This window comes from Canis aureus, chromosome 32 (assembly GCF_053574225.1).
Source record: "Canis aureus isolate CA01 chromosome 32, VMU_Caureus_v.1.0, whole genome shotgun sequence".
Classification (NCBI taxonomy): domain Eukaryota; kingdom Metazoa; phylum Chordata; class Mammalia; order Carnivora; family Canidae; genus Canis; species Canis aureus.
Genome location: NC_135642.1, coordinates 22,747,237 through 22,773,846, shown reverse-complemented (window position 1 = coordinate 22,773,846; position 26,610 = coordinate 22,747,237). Strand labels below are relative to the sequence as shown.

Sequence of the window (26,610 nt, the reverse complement as noted above, 5' to 3'; positions counted from 1 at the left end):
CTGCATTATTAATTTTCTTGGCAGTTTTTCATAGCTAATACAAAAGTAAATTAAAGCTCTGAAATTTTAGGGGGGTAGAGTCTAGTTAATGAGTTTCTCTGAGTTTTAGACACCCTCTACAGGTCAGCTACTTTCCGTACCTGACTACTAATTCTGGAGAATAGTTTCAAACTTAAGTATAGGGAATAATGCACTTTTCAAAACCATGATATAATTTCTTAATTGTGCATTTCTTTGAAACACTTGAACAGAATGGTAAAGCCCAATGGACCTACACTTAGTGTTCTTGGGAACTCTATCCTGCATAACCCACTTACCCACCTACTTCCCAACACAGACACGAAGATGGCCTTTTTTCCTTCCTCCACTTGTGAACATGCTCCATGGGCCTCCCCCATGTTGCCTTTATGGAAGGAAGACACATAGCTTCTCACCAGCCTTTTCACCCTCAGGCAAGAGTGCCAACATTGCCTTAATTTTCACTTTCATTTTATTTGCCTCCTCACCCTTGTCACTGCTGCTGGCCACAGGAGAAAAAAAAAAGTACAACAACTTGTGAGGAGGTCTGAGGAGTGAAATACCAGCTTTCTGTTCTGTGTAGCCTGCTAAATGATGGCACCTGAGCGATAGCCTGTTACCCTTGAGCACATGAAAATATATGTGTATGTGTGTATCTATATAAAATTAGAATCATCTCTACTGGGAAGATCAGAAGGCAATGGGCAGATGACAAATCAGCCTTTTGAGAACATAAACTGTCATTATTTGTGTTGTAAAATATTTTAAAATTTATTTTGCTGAGAGGTCACATTCCCCTCAAAAACACAGAGAAAAACAAATATCCATTGTGCCTGTTTTTTCAGTATTTTGAGGAATTATATGCAGATGACCCTAAGAAGTATCAGTCATATCGGATTTCACTTTACAAACGGATGATTGTATGTAAACTCAGAGTGCATTTCTGTTGTCTCCCCTGCTACTTGTAGCCTCTATTACTGAAGAGCACACTGCTGCCCACCCCTCCTCAGGAATCTCTTCAAAAACTTTCACGAGACCTATTTCTCCCCACAGCTGTCTTGTAGCCAATGGTGTCACCTCTGTCAGTGTCCTGCGTCCATTGTCACGTTGGGTTTGTTATTAACAATAGGCTTACAGTGTGATGGAAGCAAAATGTGATTGGAAAGATAAAGTAAAATCCAAGAAGCACAACTGAACACTTTGAAATGTTAGCACCTATTTCCTTCGAATCAGTAGTCTAGTTTCTAAATCTGCGCTGTCTCAACTGGAAAGTGAATGAGTATTTGTGTTTATAAATACCATTATATTTGCACCATTACCTGCATAGCAACCAGACATAGCACTGACTGACTTCGCTCCTAAACTTTGAGTCTGCTGTTACCCACTTATTCTTACTTATTGATGTCTTAACTCTGTCTGCGATTTTAGCCATCAGAGACATTTTTTACCCTCTCCCCTTGAATGTACTGGCTTTCTTCTTCCTTTTTTTTGCATATAAAGTACTTGGAATTCCCCCCTTTTTTCTGTAAGCAAAGTTATATCGCCTGTGAAATTTTATGGGTGTGTTATACCACCTGCCACTTGGACCTAGGTCACCAGACCACTCTTTATCCTTTCTCTGTGTTTTTTTTTCAACTTACCTTTTATTTCCCCCAAACTTCTTAAGTTATAGGACTAATTTCAACATTTCCAAAGGGTAGGTCTCAAAGACCGTGCTTCTCACACACAGGGGTCAGCCAAGAGCCCTGACCTAAGTTCAGCCATCCTTAAAACTTCCCACAGAACTTTTTGAGCACTTGTCAAAATTTATTTTGCCTCTTCCCCCTTGAGAGAAAGCATTCTACTGAAAAAAGCAGTCCATTTTACAAGCATTTAATTGTTTTACCCACAAGGAGTCTACTGGAAAAGACTCCCCAGTGAGCCCGCTATCCATCACGCTGTAAAGGATTTTACTGCAGTGTGTATTTTAACATTTGGCTTTTATTGTAGCTGCATTTCCCATGCCTGCCAGTTTTAGCCAGGTGGTGGCTCCACCAGCGAGCTTTTCTGGAGCTTTTATGTAAAACTAACAGTGTTCCTGTGATTTTGTGTCTGCTTTCCTTTTGTGCATTATAGAAGGCCTATTTTGATCTTTCTATTATATTTCTCATTTTAATCTTTAGGACTTGATGGAACAACTTGAAAAACAAGATAAGACAGTTCGGAAACTGAAAAAACAACTGAAAGTATTTGCCAAGAAAATTGGTGAACTAGAAGGTATTTTAACACGTTTTTACAACAATTGCGGCATCTTGATTTTGTATTGCTATGCCAGTGGTCTAACAGGTTTGCATGTGAATATTAGGGATGATAACAAAATTGACTTTCAGCAAATCTGACCTCTGTGGAGTGGAAATATCCATTGCTAGGTAGGGAAAAATGTTCTTCACGAAGAGAGAGAAATCATTCAACAAGCATCTAGTGACTGTCCTCTATGTGCCAGACACTGGGCTTGGCAAATATAACATAGAGGTTTAGCACATGGATTTTGGTGCCAAGCTTTTTGGCTTCAACTCCCAACTCTTCTATTAGTCATCTGATATTGGGAAAATTATTGTATATGTGCTGCCGAAGCGAGCACAGATATTGGGAAAATTATTGAACCTCTCTATGCCTCGGTTTTCCCACTTATTAAATGGGAATGATCTATGTTAAATGGCATCTACCTGACAGTTTGTAAGGATGAAATGAATTAATGTGTGTAATATACTTAGTGTGTTCCCTGACACATAGTAAATGCTGTATACAACTTTTATTTTTTTTCAACTTAACTATTATTATTATTACAATTAGTATTAGGGATACTAAGAAGAGTAAGACAAGTCTGTGTCCTCAAAGAATGTAATGGAGAAAAAAGAGAAAAAATGATTTATGATTACAAAGAAATAAGATTTTTTTAACATTTCACAATTTACATATGATAATGGGAAAACAGCTTGAAAAAAATGATCAAATATCAGTTGTAATTATATACAAATGAATCTTGTCTTTTGGATTAGTGTGTTGGTTCCTTCACTAAGTATTTACCTAGCTGCCAGATATATAGCAATGAATGGAGATAAAGCCAGGTTTTAAGTTTATTTCAACAACGTTCTCATTGTTCAAGAGATTTAGAGACCCTCTTTGGAATTGCCTTCACACCTATACACTTTTGACCAAAAATGATACTCTGTAGTCTGACTACCCATCTAGTCTCTCAATGTCACTCTGCATAGTTTGGAGTGTTTGGAAGAATCTACCATGTTAACTCTGTATGGTTTTCATTCTCTCAACATGCAAGGTCTGTCACAACTGTCCTTTCTGTTTGGTCTTCCTAATTGGTCAAGTCCTGCTCATCCTTTGAGACCAGAGTCATATGTCACATCCTCAAGAGCAGCCTCTCCTGATCACTGAGACAGGCTTTATGGCTCTGTGGACCACAGTTAGCAATTTTTCCATTTGAATCACTGGCTTCCTCAGTGGACATGAGCTTTCTGAACATAGGGTCCACATCTTTTTTCCTCTTGTTTTCATAGCACCAGTATTACCTAGCTTGGTGTCTGACCTATCATAATCATTCCTTAAATGTTTGTTGAATGAATAAGTTCCAAACATATTTAGAATGATGGCATAGATGTTTACTTTGAATGTACTCTCTTGGATGTACAAATGCTGAAATATTTTTGTAGAAATCAGACAAATTACTTTGCAGTCATAATTTATAAACCTTTTAGCATTACATGACTCCTATATTACACTAAAACTTTGAACCTCCCAAGACACACACATGGACTATAATGTCTATTGATAAAACTTTAAAAAATATTTATTCAGAAAACCTTTATGCCCTTAACTCTACTTTAATTATATCATAAGATGATAATTAGACAAGAGTGCCTGAAAGAACTGATTTTAAGGATATTAATTGGTAGATTATTTTTTAAACTTCTAATGATTTCTTTGTAATACATTAGTAAAATTTGATAAATAGCAAAGCTACTTATTTTAAGTTTTTACTCAGCTTTCTTTGATACATATATTTTAATTGAGATAGGTTACAGTTCAAGATGTCAGCAATTTTAAGCTATTGTCAATCAGAAATCAATCTCATAAATTAAACTATCTCACCAGCTGTATTCTCAAACCTATAAGTAGCATTTGAGAAGGCACTTCATAGATTAAACAAAAGGACATCATATTCTTAAGAAAAGTTATATTTGAAATTAAATAACACAAAATTAAAGAATAAAATGAAGTAGATGTATATGACTTGGGCTCATGCTGGGTACTCCTCCCCTAAATTAGAGACTAAGGTAACAAGCTCTTCTAACACTTTTGTCTTCCTATTTCCTTATCATCCATTATACAGAAATACAGGGAACTTTCTACAACAAAAGCCTTTTTAAAAACTAAGTTTTCTTGTATTTTTCTCTAAATATAATATACTTAAATTCTTCTGGTTTAAAATAGCAAGATTCTTATCTCCTTCTATGGGCTACCCTTAATTAAGGAGACTTTTTTAGAAGCCAGTGAAGCCTTTCATTTTTTTTTAAATGCCAACATATATAATTTTTAGCAGAAATTATAAAGCTAAATAGAGAGTGTTTCAAATTTTGATCGGCTTTGTGCTATATTTTAATCCAGGAGTGGGTGTTCCATCTCAACTTTCATAAAGTCAGGGAATTTAGACCTAAAAGAATTCTAGAAATCAGTTAATTATTTCATAGGCATAAAAAACAGAGGCCCAGAAACCATAAGGGACTGCCAAGGTCTCAGCCAGTGAGTAGCCAAACTGGAACTAGAACCCAAGCCTCCAGGAACAACTGACTTCTCTCCTTACTGTCATATTTTCCAATTTTCCTCTCTACTTATAGGAATTTATTCACCTGTCTCCATTAAACCTGAAATCAAGATCTTTCTGGTTCCAAAGTGGGGAAATTAAATTTTTTTAAAAACGCCCAATTTCCTTTCCTTTTCCAGGACAAAAAGGCTCAAGAATATTTTTCCCACAAATATAAAGAATCCAGAAAATGAAAATAGGTATTGCTTCAGGTTTTTTAAAAGAAAGTCTGTAATAGAACATTGGACCAAATGACCCCTAAGGTCTTATGAGTCTTTGAAAACTGAAATGCAGTCCCAGCTTCTTTCTTTCAGGCCCTATAATTTCCTGATGCTGCATACATAAAGACTGACATTTTAATTAGTAGATGGCTTGTTAAAAAAATCAGAATTGTGTTGAGTTGACATCCATATTTTATCTATGAATTTTTTTTGAAAACTCAAATCTCTGAAGACAATTCAAAAGCAGAGAGAAAATTTTAATGAAAATATGGAAAACCATCTCTGACATTTTTGTGCAGAACCAAAAATATCTTGGTTAAAGGTTTTGTAAAAAGAAAGTAAGCTTTCTTTTAAAATGTGACATCTCCTAGTAAAAATATTCACCATATTTCATAAATTCTGAGGTGCTCAAATTTTTACATTTTAACATCTTAAATTAAGTTGCATCTTTCAGAAACTATTGACAGGTTGCATTTTAATTGGCAGTGTTTTTCCTTCTTTAGTGTTATGTAAAATAATGGTATATCTCATCACCAGTGGATGAAATCAGTGGGCTTTAAAACATTCTCTCGGGGTTAGAGTCCAAATAGGTACTTTTATTGATAAAGAAAATATGTTGACTCTATTTCCTCCCAGAATTATTTCTGTGGCTCAAAGTGACTAGTAACATGGATGCCAGGGATTTTACTCTTTTGTACTTTACATGCAGTGTGTACATGAGCTGTGAAGGTCACTGTCTGCTAATTCTGAGATCCTCATGTTGTTGTTTTTAAACTGACTCCAGAAGTAATCTTTGTAAAACTAAATGGCTTGAATCTCCTGTCTCCTGTATAGAGACGTATATTTTACCATGCATATGAAGCACTAGACGCCACAGCCCTGACTTGTCCAGTCACAATGTGGTCACTCTTTAGATATTATAGTGTTGATGGACGGTGGTGATTTTCAGCGCTGATAATCCTGGTGTGTGATGCTGCAGCATGAGGTGGACGGGGTGGCACTAGGCTGGCTCTCTGCCACATAAGCAAGAATACTGGCAGGTATTGGTGTTCTCCGTGATAACCTTGTCCTGCGGAACTGGCTTCCCAGAACTAACACAGGAAATTACCCAGAGTGACCGGGGAAGAACTACTGATACCTTGGGGAATCAGCAACATTAAACTTTCTAATGCTTCTGATCTGCATTGTGTCTGGCAACAGATTCAACTCAATCTATCCCTAGATAACTGCCCCCTCCCTATAGGTAAAAGAATTTAAAAACCTGCTTAGTAGCATATATTTTCACAAACACCATCATAACTCTATGTTCCCTTACCTTCCCTTGCATTTCTCATTTAATTCTCAATTTTTGCAATGAAATTGGAGACCTTTTTCTTTTAATTCTTAGCGTAATCCTTCTCTAGCACTTGCCATTAACAATAGTGACCATTTTTAACATCACAGGGCCATTAACCAGTGCTTGTACTTTAATGGTTACAGCTTCATGGTTAAGACTTAAAGCACTTGACTAAAAACAAACAAGCAAAAAACAGCATAATATTTAGGAAATCATATTAAATAAAAGCATTTATCTGTTCATAATTTCTTTGAGAATGAAGGGTAGCAGAAGAAAGTTAGGTCTTTGCCTTATGAGGCCTTTGTGAAAAATGATACATTTCACATCAACCAGTGTGAAGAAATACTTATCTACCAGCTATCTTGATGTGGTTTGAACTGATTGCAATGATACATTTTAAAGCAAATGTTCTTTTTCTTTAATGACTGGATTCATACAGCTCAAAGTGAGGGGAAATCTTTGATACTCTTGCTGCCTCTTTGTAGAATACTGTTTTTCTGTGACTTAAAGTCTAAATATCTTAAACATTATGATGATGCTGATTGGTTAACCAAGAAGTTAAACCACTTACTTTGGGGACATTTAACCTTACTTTTGACAAAGGAAACTTTATTACAAAAAAAAATGTTTTTACAGCAAGTAAGGTTCTTTGATGTTGATAGTAGCCAGGCATTAGTGGCTGTTGGAGTGACATTACCATATAATTTTGCCATCTATCCACCTAATTTTAGGAGAAAAGGGTATTTAAAGAGGAAATAATTAAGTGGCAAATATGTCAAGTTTATGTTGCTGTAGAGTTCATTTCAAATTATTGGAATGTGGAACCCTTGTATCTTTTCTACCTGGAAAATATTTTCTTCTCCTTTTTGTTTCTCATGAAGTGGGCCAGATGGAGAACATATCCCCAGGACAGATCATTGATGAACCTATCCGTCCAGTTAACATTCCCAGGAAAGAAAAGGATTTCCAAGGAATGCTGGAATACAAGAAGGAAGATGAGCAAAAGCTTGTCAAGAACCTGATTCTGGGCAAGTATTTTCTGGAATAGAAGGTCTTTCTGGTGCATCTAGTCAGTGATGGGAAAGACTAGTCACTAATTTTTAAGATACTCAACACTGGTTTCTTTAGTCATCATTGCAAACTGCATTATCCTTCTGCGGTAGCATCCTGACCACGTCATGCCTTATCAAACTACAGGGAGACTTATGTAGGATCTACCTATAAGGATCCTTTGAAGCCAGACTTTCTTCACTCTGGCTACAAATTAAAATATCTGGGGAAGCTTTTGAGAAGTATTGGTGTATGGTCCCTACCATAGACTCATTACATTAGAATCTCTACAGGGAAGAGCCTGACCATGTCAAATATATTTTTTTCAATCTTTCAGAGAATTCTGAAGTGCAGCCACAGCTGAACACCACTGCTCTGGGCCATTTAACTTACTAAGTTTCATTTTTTCCCTTGCTTTCTTTCACAACTAAATGTGTCAAGAATAACACTTTGGTAATAGGGAAGAAACCAAAGAATTAAGGAAAAGATTCCAGCTATGGAAGGGGAGAGGACTGGACAAATGAAATGGACATGAAAGAAGCATTTCAGAGCAGCATAGGGGCAAGATGGGGTGTAAGCCCACTAGTTCTGCAAGAAGACTCTTTAAGGGAGGGTGGGAAATGAGTTGGGAGTGCACACAGCCTGAAAGTTATGAACTGAAAAAGGGAAAAACTTCTGTGTTCAGCCTTTGTGTAGCATTCCTCCCAGCAGGTGTAGGCTGACAGCAATGCGATTGACAGTTATACCTGATTTAATATTCCTGGGGTTTGTGGCATTAAACCAAGTACTATATATAGGAGCAGAGGCACTTAGGTTTCAACATGACCTTCATTTAGCAAAAATGTTATAAGAAGCCTGTGATTTTTAAGCATAGAGTTAACAAAGATTCATCAGTTCAGTAAACATTTAGTGAGCTCCTACCAAATGCTGAGCATTTTCTAGGTACTGGGTAATGAATAAAGTAATTCATGATCCCTATTCTTATAGATATTACATTGGGGCATGGGGGGAATAGAGAAAAAATAATACAATATAATGGGGTAAAAGGATAAAGAGTAAAGGCAAGTGAACTAGTTTATATAAAGTTGTCAAGAAAGTTCTCTTTGATAAGTTGATCCTTGGACAGCGATCAAAGGAAGCAAGGAAGCAAATCATCCTGGTATCTGAGAAAGAACATTTTAGACAGAAAATAGTAAGTACGTAAGCCCTGTGCAATTAGGATGAGAGAGAGAAGTGTTACTAGAGCACTGTGAACTGAGGAAGGGGAGCAGGGCCAGATCACATAGACATAGTGAAGATTTTTGATTTTATAAATGACTGAGAAGAGAAGCCTAGAAGGTTTCAGAACACGAGTGGCGTTTGTGTACAGAATTAATCCAGTCATTGTGTGAAAACTGTGCTACTGGAGAGCAGAGGATGAATCAGGGAGACTAGTCTGGAAGCCATCACTATAGTCCAGGAGAAGATGATAGTGGCCTGTTCTAGGGTAGCTAGTAGAGTAAGTTTCCGAATGTGTTTTATAGGTAAAGCCAACAGGATTTATTGTTGAATTAGACATGTGGTGTGAGAAAACAAAGGAGTCAAAGATACTGACAGAGTTTATAACCTGAGAAACCAGAAGTCTGGAACAGCCATTTACTGAGATGGGGACAACTCCTAGAAAAGCAGGTTCCATAGGGAATCAGTGGTTCTGTTTGAAACAGACTCAATTTGACATGCTTAAGCAGAGGTGTCAAGAAGGCAGTTGATACATGAGCCTGGAGTTCATGGAAGAAGTCCGGGCAAGAGATAAAAATTCGGGAGTTGTAAGATTCACATGTCCCCACCCTTAACAATTTCTCTACTTGTTGAGCTTTTGAAATATGTTTTTTTAATATGACCTATTAACCCTGAATGATTGAATTCTTTCATGAGAACTGTGCTTTTATATCTCATAAAAGCATTCCTCATGAATATTTTCAATGCTACATAAGCTTATTTTTCTCCATTCCCTTTCAGAACTGAAGCCACGTGGTGTGGCAGTCAATTTGATTCCAGGGTTACCAGCGTATATCCTATTTATGTGTGTTCGACATGCTGACTACCTGAATGATGATCAGAAAGTAAGGTCGTTGCTAACATCAACAATTAACAGCATCAAAAAAGTATTAAAGGTCAGTTCATGTTCCACAAAATTCTCATAGTGAACCTTAATGATGACAGAATCTGCACCAAGGTATTTTCCTTTCTTAGATTGGAGCTAAATTGCCAGATGTGAACACTTTCCAGTCTTAACTGATAACTTACACTGTCGACAACATTCCTTGCAACATGTCTATATGCCTTCTTGTACAGTGGGGCTCAGGTTTAACAGTAATTAAAATTAATTTGATATAATTGCATTAAACTGCAGAGTAAATTTCTTCATAAACAAAATAGAAATAGTCTGTTTTGAGATCTTACAAATAAATTAAAAATATTTAGTGTGGTCCATATATATAGGGAATATGATGCTCTAGTTAAAAAGTTAAAAAGGTATTAAGTAAGTTCAACATGACATGGCTTGTTCATAAACGAGATGGCTGATAAAACATTAAATTTTTTCTTCCAACTTTTCTTCCTGTTATTCTCCAACTCACCCCATAATTTTCCTTGTTACCTGAAATGCCTGGTTCCATGTGAGAAGCAACAGATACTAAGCAGAGAGGAAAGGCTTGGAAAAGGCAGCAGAATTATGTAATAGAATTGAAAGACCTGCATAACTCAGTAATCACTGTGTCACCTCCTCCTCTTGCCTCTCTAGAAAAACAATGAACATTATACTTAACTTTAACTCACACATTTCTGTGAGGAGCTAAGAGAATGTGTTCCGAGTACTTTGCTTTCTGATTATCTAACTGAAGTTGGATGAAAACTTTTTGGATGGAGATAAGTGGATAGTTAACATGCCCAGTGGACGTTCTCAAATCTAGTATGTCTTTCATTAACTATTTTTTAAAAAACTGTGGTAAAATACACAAAACATAAAATTTACCACCTCGCCACTTTTTCAGTGCATGTTTCTGTGACATTAAGTACATTCTCATTGTTGTACAACCATTATCATTGCCCACCCCCAGAACTTTTTCATGTTCTCCACCTGAAGTTCTCTTCTCATTAAACACACCCTCTGTGCAGCCCCTGGTGGTGAACCTTTGACAAATGCTGGTTCTTCGTCCCTGCTATGCAGATATTCTATGTAGTTAGTTTCCCGATAGTTACCAAAGCATGGAGTTTTTGAAGATTTCACACTTAAAAATTGTTGGAGGGGGCACCCGGGTGGCTCAGTGGTTTAGCGCCACCTTCAGCCCAGGGTGTGATCCTGGAGACCCAGGATCGAGTCCTGCGTCAGGCTCCCTGAATGAAGCCTGCCTCTCCCTCTGCCTGTGTCTCTGCACCCTCACCCGTCTCTCATGAATAAATAAAATCTTTTAAAAAATTGTTGGAGGTCTTCTGATGTAACCCATTTCATTTTTGGTATATTGATGCTGTATTGCATTTAGCCTGCAAGTGTTACTAATTTGTAAGTCAATTCCTACGAAGATAGCAAAATCAAATCATGTTTTCTCCCTCTCATCCTAATTGCAGGAAGACATTCCTCTAATTTAACTGATCATTATATAGTATACTCATGACATACCATGTATTCTTGGTAAAAAATTAAAAAGGAGTGGGTACTAGCATACAACGCATTCTTGATGCCCTTCAAAATTGATGTGAATTTGCCTCTCATCCCAGTTCTGAATTGAAGTATATTTGCCTTTAGCAGCCAGTTGTTTGGCATGTACCCTAGTCCTGACGAAGAGCCATTCAGCTCCCCCCTCTCCTCTTCTGCCCAGGATTTCCTCCACCCCACCTCGGATTCTCTGTTCAGGAGTTGTATCACTGATACAACTAACCTAATCTGGGATTCAGCACTTCCTGGTATATAGTTCCCTCTTGTGCTTTAGTCCCCTCTGACCCTCTCAGTAACCCTGAGGGAAGTGAGGTGGGGTAAGCTGTGGTTGAATGAATTGTTTTCTGCCGAAAGGGACTTAGGCTAAGCTAATACCAGCAGAATGATCGGGCATCTTTTTCTAATGGCAAGAAAATAGATACCAAGCAAAGTAACAACCAACCAACAAATATGGGGTTGAAATTTTCTAGCAATGATGTAAGACTACAGTTGCAGTCTGATTTATTTTTGTAATTATAATGTAACTGAGAGAAGTGGGCCTTCTGGTAACTGTTCAGTTCCTTTCAGGTTGTTATCTCCCTAAGGAAAGTGAATGTAGCCTTTTTCTCTCCTTCAGAAAAGAGGTGATGATTTCGAAACGGTCTCCTTCTGGCTCTCTAACACATGCCGGTTTTTGCACTGTTTGAAGCAGTACAGTGGAGAAGAGGTGAGAAAACCTTGATTACAAAACCAGCATGATATATTTTCTCTGACCCCTTTAAGGAAAAATTTTAAAGCACAAAACATTTAACCATTTGTTAATTTAGAAACCTGAATTCAGAAGTGGCTTGGAAGCTCATAGTTTTGTTTGATGTCCATTGTTTATGAAACAGTGAACTAGAGAGCAACATAGTTTCTTCCCTCTGAGAGTTTGTATTATGAGAAAGCATAGCAGAAATACAATGAGCATTGGTTAATGAATTATAATGAGCAATGAAACCTCGTCAGTATGTGGAAATGGGCTTTTTGGGGACTGATATGAAAAATATTGAACTATTTAAAGAATTTTGGCTTTTGATAATACATAAAAGGTGATTAAGCTGAGGCATATCTCTTTAGATTGGTCCAAAAACCCGTTTTGCTTTTATTTGCAGTGATAGATTCATCAGGTACTTGATAGACTTCAAAACTGTTATTTCAAAACTATGTAATATATTAATATTCTTTATTAAGGCCTACTCAGTGAATATCAGACAGCACTTAACTGTACACTATGATTTTTAATTCTTACAACATCTCTGTGATAGAAATTATAACCCAGTTTTACAGATGAAGAAACTGAAGTTCGGTGAAGTTCATCAATTTGCCTGGGTCCTCTTAGTCAGAAGGAGCAGAGCTGGGATCTGGGGCTGCCTGCCTGCCTCTGACAGCCTGTGCCCCTACCCACTGCTGCCCATGCCTTCCATTTTTTGCCTGGAAGGCAGGCAGAGAAGCTGACCAGCAGCATTTTCTAGGTACCCAGAGGCTAGAGGCAAATGATGGAAAATATAAATATGAGTAAGATACAGCCCGTGAGAACATGGGACAGACAGACTAGAATTGCTGTAAGGGGCCATTAGTTATCCTGTCAGTCTCCACTTCTAGACCATGTTAGGTCGTTTGTAGGGAGGCAGATGCTTGACTGTGGGTAGAATCCATCAAGCAGGCAATGTCTGACAAAAGTACCTGCCTGTACAGTTGCTTTTCCATTTTAACTAATACCACCAAAAAATTCCATTCTAATCCTGGATGGAAAATCATGTACCATGTATCATTACCATGAAATGTAATAAAGGGCATTTTTTAATTTTTTGATCAACCTCTTGGTCTATTTTCAGATTATGTGTGCCCTCCAGAGGCAGTATTTATAAATAGGACTGTATTTAATGGAATTGAAGTTAAGAGATTAATACTTTAGATAACTTGATGTTTGGCAGTAAACCTGCTGCATCATGAATGAAAACACTCATTAATTTTTTTTCAAATTATGTTCCCCCGAATTGTTTCACTGACATGGCTATTGGAAAGGCTTAAATGCTAGCTTGCCAAGTTTAGATGTTATTCAAAAACTAATAAGGAGTGGAAGGGGGATACGAAGGAAACAAACACACAGAGCATTTGAGAATGACTATCTGGCATTCAAGCGTGGAACAGATGGAAACTCTTCAGAGGAAAGACAGCAAAGGAATCTAATAAACAAAGGAGTTAGAAGAGACATTTTATTTCACATGGGTCTCATTAACTTTGCTTTCTGGTTCTACCAGGGCTTCATGAAACACAACACATCTCGCCAGAATGAACACTGTCTCACCAATTTTGACCTGGCTGAGTACCGGCAGGTGCTAAGTGACTTGGCTATTCAGATCTACCAGCAGCTTGTGCGGGTGTTAGAGAACATCCTTCAGCCAATGATCGGTAAGGCGAGGGCTTGGCCGACATCAAGGTCTGCCTGCCTCATGTGCCCACCAGCAGCACTTGTTTTGAGGCATATCTTCATATGAAGAACATAAAGTTGTAAGACTCAGTCCTGAAATTAGCTGAGGAATCCCAGGACCCCAGCCATGACTAATTGGGATACATCAAAATCACTGCTTCCACATGATTGAAAGGGCAGTTTCTAGTGACTCTCCCCAGTGTGATGCCTTTCCCTTGAGATTGGGTTATGCTTTATACCCAGCAATATACCTCATTCTTTGTCCAATTTTCAAAAACACTTTATTTTTTAAAAAGATTTTACTTATTTATTTGTCGAGAGAGAGAGAGAGAGAGCCCACTCATGTGCACAAGCAGGGGGAGCAGCAGGTAGAGGGAGCCTGAGGCAGGCTCCATCCCAGGACTCTGGGATCATGACCTGAACCGAAAGCAGATGCTTAACTGACTGAGCCACCCAGGCACCCCTCAAAAACACTTTAAACTTTGGTCTAAGGACGCCTGGGTGGCTCAGGGGTTGAGCATCTGCCTTTGGCTCAGAGCGTGATCCTGGAGTCCTGGGATCGAGTCCCACATTGGGCTCCAGTCCCACATTGGGCTCCCTGCAAGGAGCCTGTCTCTCCCTCTGCCTATGTCTCTGCCTCTCTCTGTCTCTTATGAATAAATAAATAAAATCTTTAATAAATAAACAAACAAACTTTGGTCTAGAAAACTCTTAACACAGGGCTTCCTGGGGGGGATCCATCTAAAACTAAGGAAGTTGGGGAGAGTTTACATTTCTCCTGCTAGGCTACAATAAAAGGGTTGGGGGTACCATGGCAACAAGAATAGGTCTCAGACACTCCATAATGAGTTCTACATCTCAAGGCCCCTATGGAATTGTTAAAGGTAATTTGGTTTTAAAGTAGTGGTTTCTCATTGGATATAAGTGACTGGGGTGTGCACGTGTATGTATATTTCTATATATGTGTATTCAGCTAGGTGTGTGAGTCCACATACCTCTCTTTAAATGTGTCTACTCACCCTGGGTGTGTATTTTTGTACTGTACTGCCTATATTCCTTGGGAATGTGTAGCATGTATAAAGTAGGAATTAGGAGGCATATATAAATTGCAGGTTGCTAATTTTGAATGAATTGAATTAAATTTGCTTTAAGTTACCAAACTCTGTTATCTTCAAGCAAATGATCAGCAGCTACTTAAGGCTTCTCCCAAGCTACCCTTTCTTTTTCCACGTGTGTGTCTTCCACATTTCTACAACTTCTTTGTTGCCCTTAGTACTCCCATCTTCCATTGCAGGCCCACAATAAACCAACCATAGTCACAAAAGGCTGAGGAAGCCATGGGAGATTCTTGGCAGTGATTTCTTCAGGGTACCACCTCAGTGGTCAATTTTTCAGTTGTCCCCTAATGGTTGTGTATTCAAAGCAACGTAGGTCAGCTAAAATGTAAGAAGCAACACAGATGCAAAGAAGGTCAACTTCAGCTAACATTTCTTTTATTTCTGCCTATTTTTATTGACTAAACAGTAAGCTTAGCTCTGAGATGTCCCACTGTAAACTACTACCCCCACCTCCCAGTCATTTGATAACAACTGCCAATGTTTTGTGTCAGCCTGAGGTTCTGTGGAAGCTGCAGTTAGCACTGTGAGAAATAAAATGAATAAGAGATATAAACCGAATCAGAACTGGCCCCTGGTCTCAAGGGGCTGCCAATCCAGGGAGTAATCATCCCATAACCATCCTGGAGGAGGAGGCATAAGCCAAAGTCAAACACTGTGAGGACACAATAGAGGGAGCAGTGCCCCAGATTTGAAAAGACTGAGTTCTGGGATGCTAAGGCTAACCCAAAGCTTCCCTGCTACCAAGGAAAGCTCAGGGCAAGGAAGGGCCCAATTTTCCAGCCCCACACAACCATCCCCTCCCAAGGCTTCTCCATGACCACTGCCCAGTCTCCTGCCGGTCTTGCTACTTGGTTTGCCTGTGGGGCTCAGATATCCCTGGAAAATAACTTATCCTCTCCCTAACTGCTGCATTTGCTTAAAAACCCTCCCAAGATATCCCAGGCTTGTGCTATTATAAGGCTGCTGCTTCATATTTTATCAAATGCACCATTAAGATTTCTTAATTTCATAAATATTTTCATTTAAGAATTATTCCTTCGTTAAAATTCAAAATCTGGAAGCCCTTTTTTGGAAAGTTGTTTTCCCCTCTCTTGAGACTCAGATTATTTTCCTAAATTGAATGTCTGAGAGTACATGCATGCATTGTGTGAGCAGGCATGTGTACGCATGAAACAGGCATCTTCTAACACGTGAACTCCCCCTGCAGTGTCTGGCATGCTGGAGCACGAAACCATCCAGGGTGTGTCTGGGGTGAAGCCCACAGGGCTGAGAAAGCGAACCTCCAGCATTGCAGATGAGGGCACCTACACACTGGACTCCATCCTTCGGCAGCTCAACTCGTTCCACTCGGTCATGTGTCAGCATGGCATGGACCCTGAACTGATCAAGCAGGTGGTCAAGCAGATGTTCTACATCGTCGGGGCCATCACCCTGAACAACCTCCTCCTGCGGAAGGACATGTGCTCCTGGAGTAAAGGCATGCAGATCAGGTGAGCGGCCGCCCACAGCTCCCAACACCATCCACTCACTGCCCAAACGCTGACCGGGCTTCAGGGGCCTTCTGGCTTGTTTGAGGGCAATGCACCTGAGGTCTGCTGCCAAGCAGCCAAGCAGCCAGGGCTGCCCACACTTGGAGCTGCTTCCTCTTGCCTGGCTGGACTTCTCCCCTCTCATTCGGTATTGCTCCTGACTGCCTTTCAACACATTCTACCCACCACTGTTTGGGAACTCTGCTCCCCCATGACACTAGCTTGTTTGAGGGGACACAGAGCAGATGAAAAGTACTTCGAGTTGAGATAGCTGCTTTCTCACCTCTTGCATGTGTTTTAATTATACCTGACAAGATATCTTTATGATGAAGACTCCTAATGTTTGATTTCTTTTAGAAATTTATTTTGACAAGACACCTTTTGTACCATGGCTACAAGAGCATGTCTAATAGAATCTTTATTAACTTAAAACATGCCCCTCTGACATTTAAGAAAATGTGCACTCAATGGTCTGCCCAGCTGCTCCTTGGCATAACCCATTATCATAATAAAATTGATTTTTTTTTTTTTTTTTGCAAATCATTTGTTTTAAAACAGAATACTCACCAAGAGAGGGAAAAAGGATCTCTCCTACATAAGTCTTTAGTTAAATCTCAGGAAACCTTGGCATTCTTTTCAAATTTTTCATTCTGATACACAGCCATTACAGTTAACGTTAAAAAGATAATACTTCCCTCTCTGGTAGTAGAATTTATTTCTCTAAGGTTTGTTTACACCTGTGAAGCCCTACTGTAATATCATCTTGCCTCCTATCTGCCTGACTGCGAAGTTCTGATCGTGTATCCATTTAGTGCGTTAGCATGAGAACCACTGTCACTTGTTTGACTGCCTCTTACAACCTCAGCATCTGTGTAGTCTCCACATCTCTCTCCATATTTGGGGCCTTTTCTCTCCCAGCGCTCCCCACCCCTCACTTACCTTGTCTCCTTCCATCCCTGAGCTTCCTTAGGCCACAGCTCCATCACCCACGCTCTTCCCTAAAGAGGGCTGGAGTGCAAGGCCTATGTGGGGGGATCTTGTTTCTCATGACTACCTTGGATTTTGACATAAGAAGGAAAAAGTACTCAAAGGTTACTGATTCTCTCCTCTGATGTTGTAAGACAAGCTAGAAAGCATTTTCTGGTCAGCTGCATAATAACACGGCCGTGTTATGTTCTATTTTGTCTTTCAGCAAGTTTTATTTTGTAATTTTTGCTGTAATGGCTGTATTTCTGCTTTCCATTGAAGTTAATTATATTCTCTAGTCATTTACTCTTATATAATTATGATTATAAACCTCATGGCTATAATAAAACCTTAAGCACAGCTGGTAAGATTTAAGAAAATTGAACAAAAATACTGCCTGTCATTTTAACTGAAATTCCTGACAAAGCCATACATAAAAAATTAAGACATTTATGACAACATTCAGTAAATTTGCATTCTCTCCCTCTTTCTCTTTTTGGCATAGGTACAATGTCAGTCAACTGGAAGAATGGCTGCGTGACAAGAATCTGATGAATAGCGGGGCTAAAGAAACCCTGGAACCTCTCATTCAGGCTGCTCAGCTTTTGCAAGTGAAAAAGAAGACAGATGATGATGCAGAAGCCATTTGTTCCATGTGCAGTGCTCTAACCACTGCCCAGGTGAAGCACCTCTCCCTGCTGAGAGTTAGTGTAGTATTTGTCAAGGGGTGACACTTAGGGAAGTGAGGTCCCTCAGTCATGACTCTTGTCTCTGAACTGACTTCATGTGATTGGAGAAGACCTATATCTATACAAATCTTAAAGGAGATTTTACCAGAAAGTAAAAATTTGGGTGAGAGTCACAATCATCCACAGTCCACATTCAGCAAATACTTACTGTGTACAGTGTTCTGCATAACACTCCCAAGCACTGAGGTGCAACCAAGAACAAAACAACGTCCCTGCTTCCAGGGGGTGTACATTCTCTGCATTCTATGGAGCCTGTATTCCAAAAAATAATTTTCCATACTATTTGATAATTGAATGATATTAGACTTCTCTAGTTCTAAGACAGATGATTCTTGTTCCTTCATTTCAATAAATGACTGATTGAGTGCCTATCTCAAGGCACCATACCTATTACTGGGGGAAATACGTCAAACAATAAGAAACAGCCCTTGCCTAAAAGGAATTTTCCAGTGTAGTAGGCAAGAGAGGTGTACCCAACTGATTCTACTATAAGAGGTTCCAGCATTCTATAGTAAGATGTCTAAAGGAAATGCTGAGAATATATTACTCTGTTCAAGGAAGGTCCTATTAGCTGGGCACTGCATTTAAGGAAGTGAAAAGAGGGGAAGGGCAATTTGAGGATGCTGGCAACAGCATGAGGCAAGGCATTGGTATAAACCATGCCCGTTTTTCTTTTGCCAGTTATTTCTTTGCCAACTCCTGGGCTTTCTTAATGGTCTTTACATGTCTCATACTATAAACAGCTTATAAAGATTACACATAAAATATGCATAGAAAGCAGCAAGATGGAAACGAGGGACACTATTAACAAACAGTTGCTGCTTGGGTAGACTGAGAGGATTGAGTGGGGACACTCTTCATGTTGTGTTCTTTTGTATGGTTTGGTTATTTTTCCAAATTTATATTGCTTCTTAAAATGTTCAAATATTCCATTAATACATTCCTATTTTAAAAATTCACATGATAAAGGTAAATATGCCTTTTTAGACCAGCTCTCTCTCTCCTTATCCCAGCCAGCCCTGAGTAGAATTATAAACTGTATGCACAGATCCTTTTAGTTTTCCAGACTGTAAGCACCTAGTGTGTGTGTTTGATAGTATGCTGAAGACTTTAATCATTTCATTTCTCACAGATTGTCAAAGTGTTGAATTTGTATACTCCAGTTAATGAGTTTGAAGAAAGAGTCTCTGTATCATTTATTCGTACTATACAGGTAAGATCTCCTAGGCTTTCTTTTTTTGTTTTTTGTTTTTTTTTTTAAGATTTTATTTATTTATTCACGAGAGACACAGAGAAAGAGGCAGAGACATAGGCAGAGGGAGAAGCAGAAACCCCGCAGGGAGCCCAATGTGGGACTCGATCCGGGAATTCCAGGATCACTCCCTTTGCCTAAGGCAGACGCTCAACCACTGAGCCACCCAGGTGTCCCGGCTTTCTTTTTCTTTGATTCACAAACACGGTTTTTTGAATGAAAATTTTATAGTGTTTGAAAGAAAATGTGTTTTTAAATTGTATTATCTCTAATTTTAACAATGCATTAATTTTTTGATAACAGCTTATTAGAAAAATGAAGTGATTTTAAAACAAATGAAAACATTCTTTATTAGTTGAGGACTTGGTAGATTTTTGGTGCGGGGAAATAATCTTTATAGATTCAAAGAACTGATGCTCTGTTTTTATTTTTTTTTTTTATCTCAGATGCGTTTACGAGACAGGAAAGACTCTCCTCAACTGCTCATGGATGCTAAACACATCTTTCCTGTCACCTTTCCTTTTAACCCATCCTCCCTTGCACTAGAAACCATCCAGATCCCAGCCAGCCTGGGCCTGGGATTCATATCACGGGTCTGAAAGTGATGTGATATCAAGGCAAACACTGACAATAAGAACCCATTATTTCCAGTGAGCTACTGAAGAGACATTTTTAAAGAAAAAGTACTGATTATCTTTCAAACAAGAGTTTATTAACTGGAAATTTCCCTAAGTACTTTCATCACCATGGAAAGAACAATAGGCTTCTTTGTGCTGTGTTACCTTAATAGCAACACTCACCCTGGGTCAGTTAGGTTTCCCAAGGTATGTACATGCAGGTAAATGATGGAAGGAAGGGGGAAAAATGTCACCAGCTGCCGGCATTTACTATAAATCCTTAGCACTGCATCTAACTGGTATGGTAAGAATGTAAATGCCAGCTATGAGCTGTTGTTAGGAAGGCACCAACAAAGAGCCTTCTCTGCGCGGACCAGAAGAATTGAAAGAAAAATTGCCATTGAGTACATATCATATCAGTTCAGGAATAAATTATGTTGATACTGTCAAACTGGATCAAAGAAATAAACTGGCAATATATAAAGTAATTGGTCAAGTAACTTCTTATATGTGTCACTATGATATAGAGATATTAAGAGAATGTTGGTTTGCCATATAGCATAGAAGTCCATTTGTACTGTAGTTTACTGAGCATTTTAAATTGCTGCTACATACTGTGTTCTTTAATATATAAGCGATACTCTTATTAGGCACTACAACAATAAGCTTCTCTTTTATCAACTCTGTTTACAATTCAATCAGATCAGTTTTAACTGGATTATGTGCAAATATATACAGATTCACCTGCATAAGTAGCAGACACTGGGAAGTCATGTAGTAATATGACAAAATGTTTGACATTTAGGGATAGGATTAGACAAAGTGGCTATTGTTGATGTCATTATTTATTCAGAATGTATTACATTGATGTGCTCATTAATTTTCCCTGGGTGGATATCACATCAGGGTACAGTGTTCTGTAAATTGACTTATTTTTAGTTCCCGGATTGGATTCCTGCACTGCATATTCTCAGCCCTGACAGGTTTTCTTTCTTCTTAATTTATTAAGAATTAATCTCAGTTACTATCTAGAGAAGATTGTCAGCATAGTCATGATTCAGGTCTTAAAACCTTGATTATCCTATAAATTATGCAAAAGAAGGTATATAACAAATACTATGGTTCCATTTTTTTTTTTTTTTTTTAGGCTTTGCAACTTCTATAAATGTTCTCGGTACCACTAGATACTTTAAGGAGCATCATATTACGAATACTTTAAGACTTATATAAGAAATATAAGAAGATTGCTAAATTTTGCAGAGGACTTGTTTCATTAAGACCCAGATCCTATAAGTTTCATTCTGAAATCCTAATTAAACATATTCTCAATTTTTCCTGGAATTCCTAGAAAGACAGTAAGTCTTGCAAGTTGTACGAGAGCAAAATCTTAGCTTTCATTAGAAACTCTGGTTCTGAATTACACTCATAGATTTATGTAAACTTAACTGCTAGATCGTCTATGAAAAATGACATCTTATTAAAACGTGCAATATTAATGGAAGTCAAACAGTTTCAAATCATGATAAAGATTGTTTTTAAAGGACAAACACTGTCTGTTAACTTATTTGGATCTCACATTCCGCACTTATACAATAAGAGGGTTGGACCCTTACACATCTAAAATTCTCTCCTCTTGCCACTTGAACCATAGAGAAACTAGATGCAGTTACTCAGTGAGTTCACCCTCGAATGGAAAGAGCAGTGTTTGCTGCCTCTTAATTCTGGGAGATTAATAAAATGTAAAATCACAAGTTGACGTAACCATAACCTTTCTTAAATGTACATGATTTACATACATCCTTTTAGACAGTAAATTCATTTGAGTAATTTTTATTGCGTCATGTACTACCGTATTCAGTTTGGATACATTTATTTATTTGCAAAATCCACCAAAAATACTAGAGATTCAATCAGGCTCTCTTAGTTTTCCCCAGTTGTCAATGTGGTTTTCAATGAGCAATGAACTCTTAAAACCATTTGGTTAGTACTGAATGTGCCAGAGTACTGACTTGTTGCATAAGGGAGATGCTAAAAAGATGCCACCCTGCTGTAGACTTTCCACCTCAGACCTGGAAATCCTCCCCCCAGGCCCTCCCATAGTTTAGTCCCTGTGCAACATGTCCTGTGCACACAATCCTGCCATGTCTTCAAGAGCACACTGTAGCTCTTACTGCCATTGCAGCCCTTTATATTACCCCTGACAGCTTGTATCCTGAAATGTCTCTTTCTTGTCTCCTGTCTTTCTGCTGGAAAGTGCTGGGGCCTCCTCCTTTCCACACCTGGGCCAGAATCTCTCCCGGTCAGTGATGGTCACACAAAGATTCTACTATTCCAGGCTCCAGTTTCCTCTGAGGGCTAGCCAGGACCCCAGATGGGTATCTGAACTAATTTCTCCTAGCAGCCTAAAGATCTTTAGTCCTAACAAGAATACCTTACAACCAGGGAAACCCAAGTCCTGGTAAAAGACTCTCTGCTACTTTCTTGAGGATACAACAGTAATCTGCAGATTAGGGTTTCTTTTAGCCCCTCTGAGGACAGCTCACCCTCTCTCCCAACTACACTTTCTCACCCAGCTTCAAACCTACCTTCCCCAGCCGCCTACTCACCCACTCTGGCTGTGGAAGGCAGTGGATGGAGTCAGTCCTCGGTTGCCACCCTGGCCTACCTTCAGGCCAATGTTTGTTGTTCTCACTCAGCAGTACATTCTTTAACATTGTCACTAATTTGTTTTTTCATAATTCCCCTGGGACACATAGTAGCATTTCAAAGAAAGATCTTGAAAGAACCTGGTTCTGTCTTAATAGCTCCTTCTCAACAGTCTCCCCACACACCTTACATATGTACTTAGCTCATGTCTTGGAACGCAAGGCTGAAAAACTAGGAGCAATTTTCCTTGTAGCTTTTCTTAGGTTAAGGCTTTGGTCTCCCTGACCTGAGAGTAACTATAAAGCGGAAGGTAAGATCCACAAAGAGATTCCTTTGGAAGTTTTGGAAAATCTCCACGTACCGAGACTTCTTTTGTCAAGTGCAAAAGTACAAAAAGATATATTCCAAAGCCTACCAAAGGAAATTTGGGGATTCTGGTCAGTTTGTATGGTTTGCTTTATTTCCTTTGTTTCAGTGGATTATTGAGAATTGGCTCTTTCTGAGTGAGTCATTATGGGTTATATAGATCAGATCTTTTAACGTGTGGGAGGCTATGAAAATATTGGAATTTCAATGTAGTGATTTAAGAAATTACTCCTCTGGTAATCCTAGGTAAAGGGGCACCAGTCCTATCCTGAGAAATCCTCACACGATATTCATATGCCTGCCTGCCTGCCTGCCTTCTTTATTTTTTTCTTTTTCCTTCTCTCTCCCCCTCCCTCCCTTCCTCCCTCCCTCTCTGTCTCTGTCACACATACACACAGAGTCACCAGAATGTAGAGTTCCCCAGGAGGCATAAACAAGGATCCTCTGGGTAACTTCAATTGTTGAGGACAAAACAGAAAGCAAAAATTAGTGTGTGACCTTTCAATTCTCCTGCTGAAAGTAGTACAGAACAGGACCTTGCACCTGGCGATGCTTTTCTTAGGCTCACTTCCTCTGTTACCTCATTGTATCCTCACAACAGCACTGGAAGGTAGGAAGGGTAGCTACTACAGTCACTTGCTGATGATAACTTAAGAGGTCTGCGACTTGCTGAGGTCACGCAACCTTCCGCGATGCCACTTCCCTGCATGCAGCAGTGGCAATGCCCCCTGCAGGTGGGGGCAGGAGACTGAAGTCTCCAGGTGACATTCTGTTTCTCCTGGTACCTGTGGGGTGCCCTGGGTCAGCAAGAGGTGTTTTTTTCCTTCTTCTTTTTCTTATCGGAACTGGCAACTGGCATATGGGAACCGAGCAAGTGCCAAGTTCCAGGTTCTTTGTGCTAACGAGATGAAGTGCCCAGAGCCTGGTGGCTCTCTTCTTGTCAGTTACCTGCTATAACTGGTTTGATTTTTATAATGAGTCAGAGCTCCCTCGGAGGGTACAGTGCTCTGTGCTTAGGTCTTTAATTAGTAGCAGGCTGTCTCAACCTGACTGGAAGCAGTGAAAGCCTCCCACAAGTTAAGAGGTAGGTCACTCTCAACACACACCCAGAGCCACCACTAGAGCCACCAGGTGAGCTGTGCATCCTGCAGCCAAGCCCCCTCCCCCCACCCCCACCCCCGGGTACCTTCTGAGGCCTGTCCCTGGGCAAGCCATATACAAGTCAGTGTGTTTGAACATTACAGTGTGTGCATGCTGCCAGTGTTTACTTCGGAGCTAGGAGGTGTGCTATGTGCATGCATGTTAGAGAGGCTCTGTGTATTGCTGTGGCCTCTGTTCATGGATAAGTGCATTGTGATTCCTTCTCAGGCTGTGCTGTGAGGACCGCCTTAACCCCTGCTCCCTTCCCTCTGAGAGCTGCCTTAAGTTCTCTGGAACTTTTCCTCTGTAAGGGACTGACTTACCTGGAGAGGATAATCTTGCTGTGTTTCTCAAGGTTTTGTGAGGGTTTTGGTTGGGTGTGGCCTCCAACCACTATTCCCTTCTTCCCTTCCTGCATGACTCTCTCCTTCTGTGACTTTGCCTTCCTTTCTTTTCTGTTATTTCCAAACAGGTAATAGAACTCAGGCAGCACCAGTCTCAGAGCCAGTGAATGCGCGCTGAGAGACTGTTCCTGAATTTGGGGGGCTTTGTGTCACAAGTAAGCAAATGAACATATAGAAGAAAGAGATAAGTTAGCTTCTTAGTAATGCTTAAATGGCTTGTTTTCTCTGATCTTTTTCTTAATACAGGTAAAGGGTACAACTGTAAAACCTTCCATAGACATGCTTTAGAATGTTTTTTAGGAACCCTGTACTGTACTATATATAAAAGTTTGAATGAAAACTGGGAAGAGTTCTGTAAGTTCTAATCCATTGTATTACCCTAAATTAAATCAACCTGGAGTTATATTCAGCAGATTTCTCAATAGATCAGGAACTGAAAGGTACTCTGTAAAATAGCTGTCAAATGCATTTTATATGTTTTTTAATTTTATAATTTGGTCTAGCGAAAATGTTCGTTAGCTTAACTGAATGAATGTCTTTAGCTTCCTAAAATGACTGAAAATGACTAATGTTTCCTTAGTATTGTGATACAGCTTGAAATATTTGAAAGAAAAATGTTTTTCAAGTGGAAACTGGTATGTATAATTAAATGCTTGGTAGGTCAGTACATTTTCATGCATTTTTCAGCTAACAGTTTCAAATATCTTATTGTTACCATATGTTAGAAAAGTTTAGCCTACATTTCAGGCTCTCTAAATCACTTGAGTCATTTAATATTTTCCAACAAATGGTGAATTTTTCTCTTAAATGTGGGATATGTGTGTTGTAATTTATGATTCCTAGTTATGTATTTTTGTGGACTCCTGGAGTAATGTTCACTTTTTTGTGTCCTTGGAAAATTTAAATTGCTCTAACAATGTTACACAGAAATGAGCTCATGACATTTAACATACTGTATTTTAATTGTTAACTTTAATTATTAAGTTACTGTGAAACAGATATGCCATTTAACTACAGTGAAACTGAAAATTGCAGGTTTTCAAATATTTTTCCTTGTTGGATCTGGAAAAGGAATTCTATTTTGTTCTACACAGAAAAACATGATACAGTTAATCTTTGAAAAGTTCTTAGGTAACATATTCATCCATTAGAAAAGAAGCAGAAATACTGAGAAGTGAAAGATATTATCAGTCAACTCTGGTTTTAAACTGAAACCATCCCAGCATATCTCACATGGAATTTTAAAAAATAAGTTAATAATTCAGCTCCTGTCAACAAGAGCCTTTGAAACATGCATTTTCACTAGTTGTTATCTAGTGCTAGGATGAAAACCAAAACAATATCAGATCGACATTTACGCTCTAAATTTGTAGCTGTCTAATGTTGTCCTTAGTAAATGTGTGTCATTAATGCTGTATTCTCCTAGCTATTATAGAAAATTGTTCAAATAAAGATATGGAAATAAAGGATTTTTGTTAGTGTCTTATAAATAAACTCACAGCACAAAGAACACAGGACACACACCAACGTAGAACACATTCTGGGCTGTAAAAGCACACTTTTAATATTTAAGAGACATACAGTGTCTGCTTTCAGATGACAATAGAATTAAACTAGGTATTAATGTTAGAAAAACAGCTGGAAAATCCCCAAATTTGGAGCTTAAACAACAGTCTTTTTAAAAAGATTTTTAAAAAAATTTTCTGAGACGGAGAGCATGCATGTGGACTGGCATGAGGGAGGGGTAGGGACTGGGAGAGGGGAAAAGCAGACTACTTGCTGAGCAGGGAGCTGGACACTGGGCTGGATCCCAGGACCCCAAGACCATGACCGGAGCCGAAGACAGACACAACCAACTGGGCCACCTAGGCACCCCTTAACACACTTCTAACAGGGATTTAAAAAGAAATCTTAAACTACATGAAATTGAAATTATAAGTTACCAAAATTTGTCAGGTGCAGTGAAAGCTGTGTTTAGAGGGAAATTTATAGCATTGAATGCTTGCAATAGAAAAGAAGAAAGGCCTATAATCAATCGTTTAAGCTTCTGAGGAAACTTAGGAAGGGAATATTAAATGCAAAGTAAGCAGAAGAAATAAAAATCAACAGAAATCAAAGACACCGAGGATAGAAAATCAAGAGAAAATAGATGAAACCAAAAGGTGGTTCTTTAAAAAATCAATAAGCCTCCAGC

General features: G+C 38.9%; 1 protein-coding gene across 4 annotated transcripts in view; it reads left to right on the top strand.

Annotated features, from left to right (window-relative positions):
• Positions 1-25,882, top strand: part of MYO5A (myosin VA) — a 189,223-nt gene extending 163,341 nt beyond the window's left edge. For 2 of the 4 annotated variants that reach the window (XM_077881132.1, XM_077881134.1), the window contains 10 exons: positions 864-938; positions 2,181-2,274; positions 7,315-7,461; positions 9,482-9,636; positions 11,794-11,883; positions 13,460-13,610; positions 15,955-16,237; positions 17,748-17,922; positions 19,124-19,204; positions 19,690-25,882. In XM_077881132.1, the coding sequence (XP_077737258.1) occupies positions 864-938; positions 2,181-2,274; positions 7,315-7,461; positions 9,482-9,636; positions 11,794-11,883; positions 13,460-13,610; positions 15,955-16,237; positions 17,748-17,922; positions 19,124-19,204; positions 19,690-19,842 (1,404 nt within the window). In that variant the 3' untranslated portion in view covers positions 19,843-25,882. The remainder of the gene's footprint in view (positions 1-863; positions 939-2,180; positions 2,275-7,314; positions 7,462-9,481; positions 9,637-11,793; positions 11,884-13,459; positions 13,611-15,954; positions 16,238-17,747; positions 17,923-19,123; positions 19,205-19,689) is intronic. The other 2 variants (XM_077881135.1, XM_077881133.1) reach the window with 1 other exon arrangement.
• The last annotated feature ends 728 nt before the right edge of the window (positions 25,883-26,610 follow it).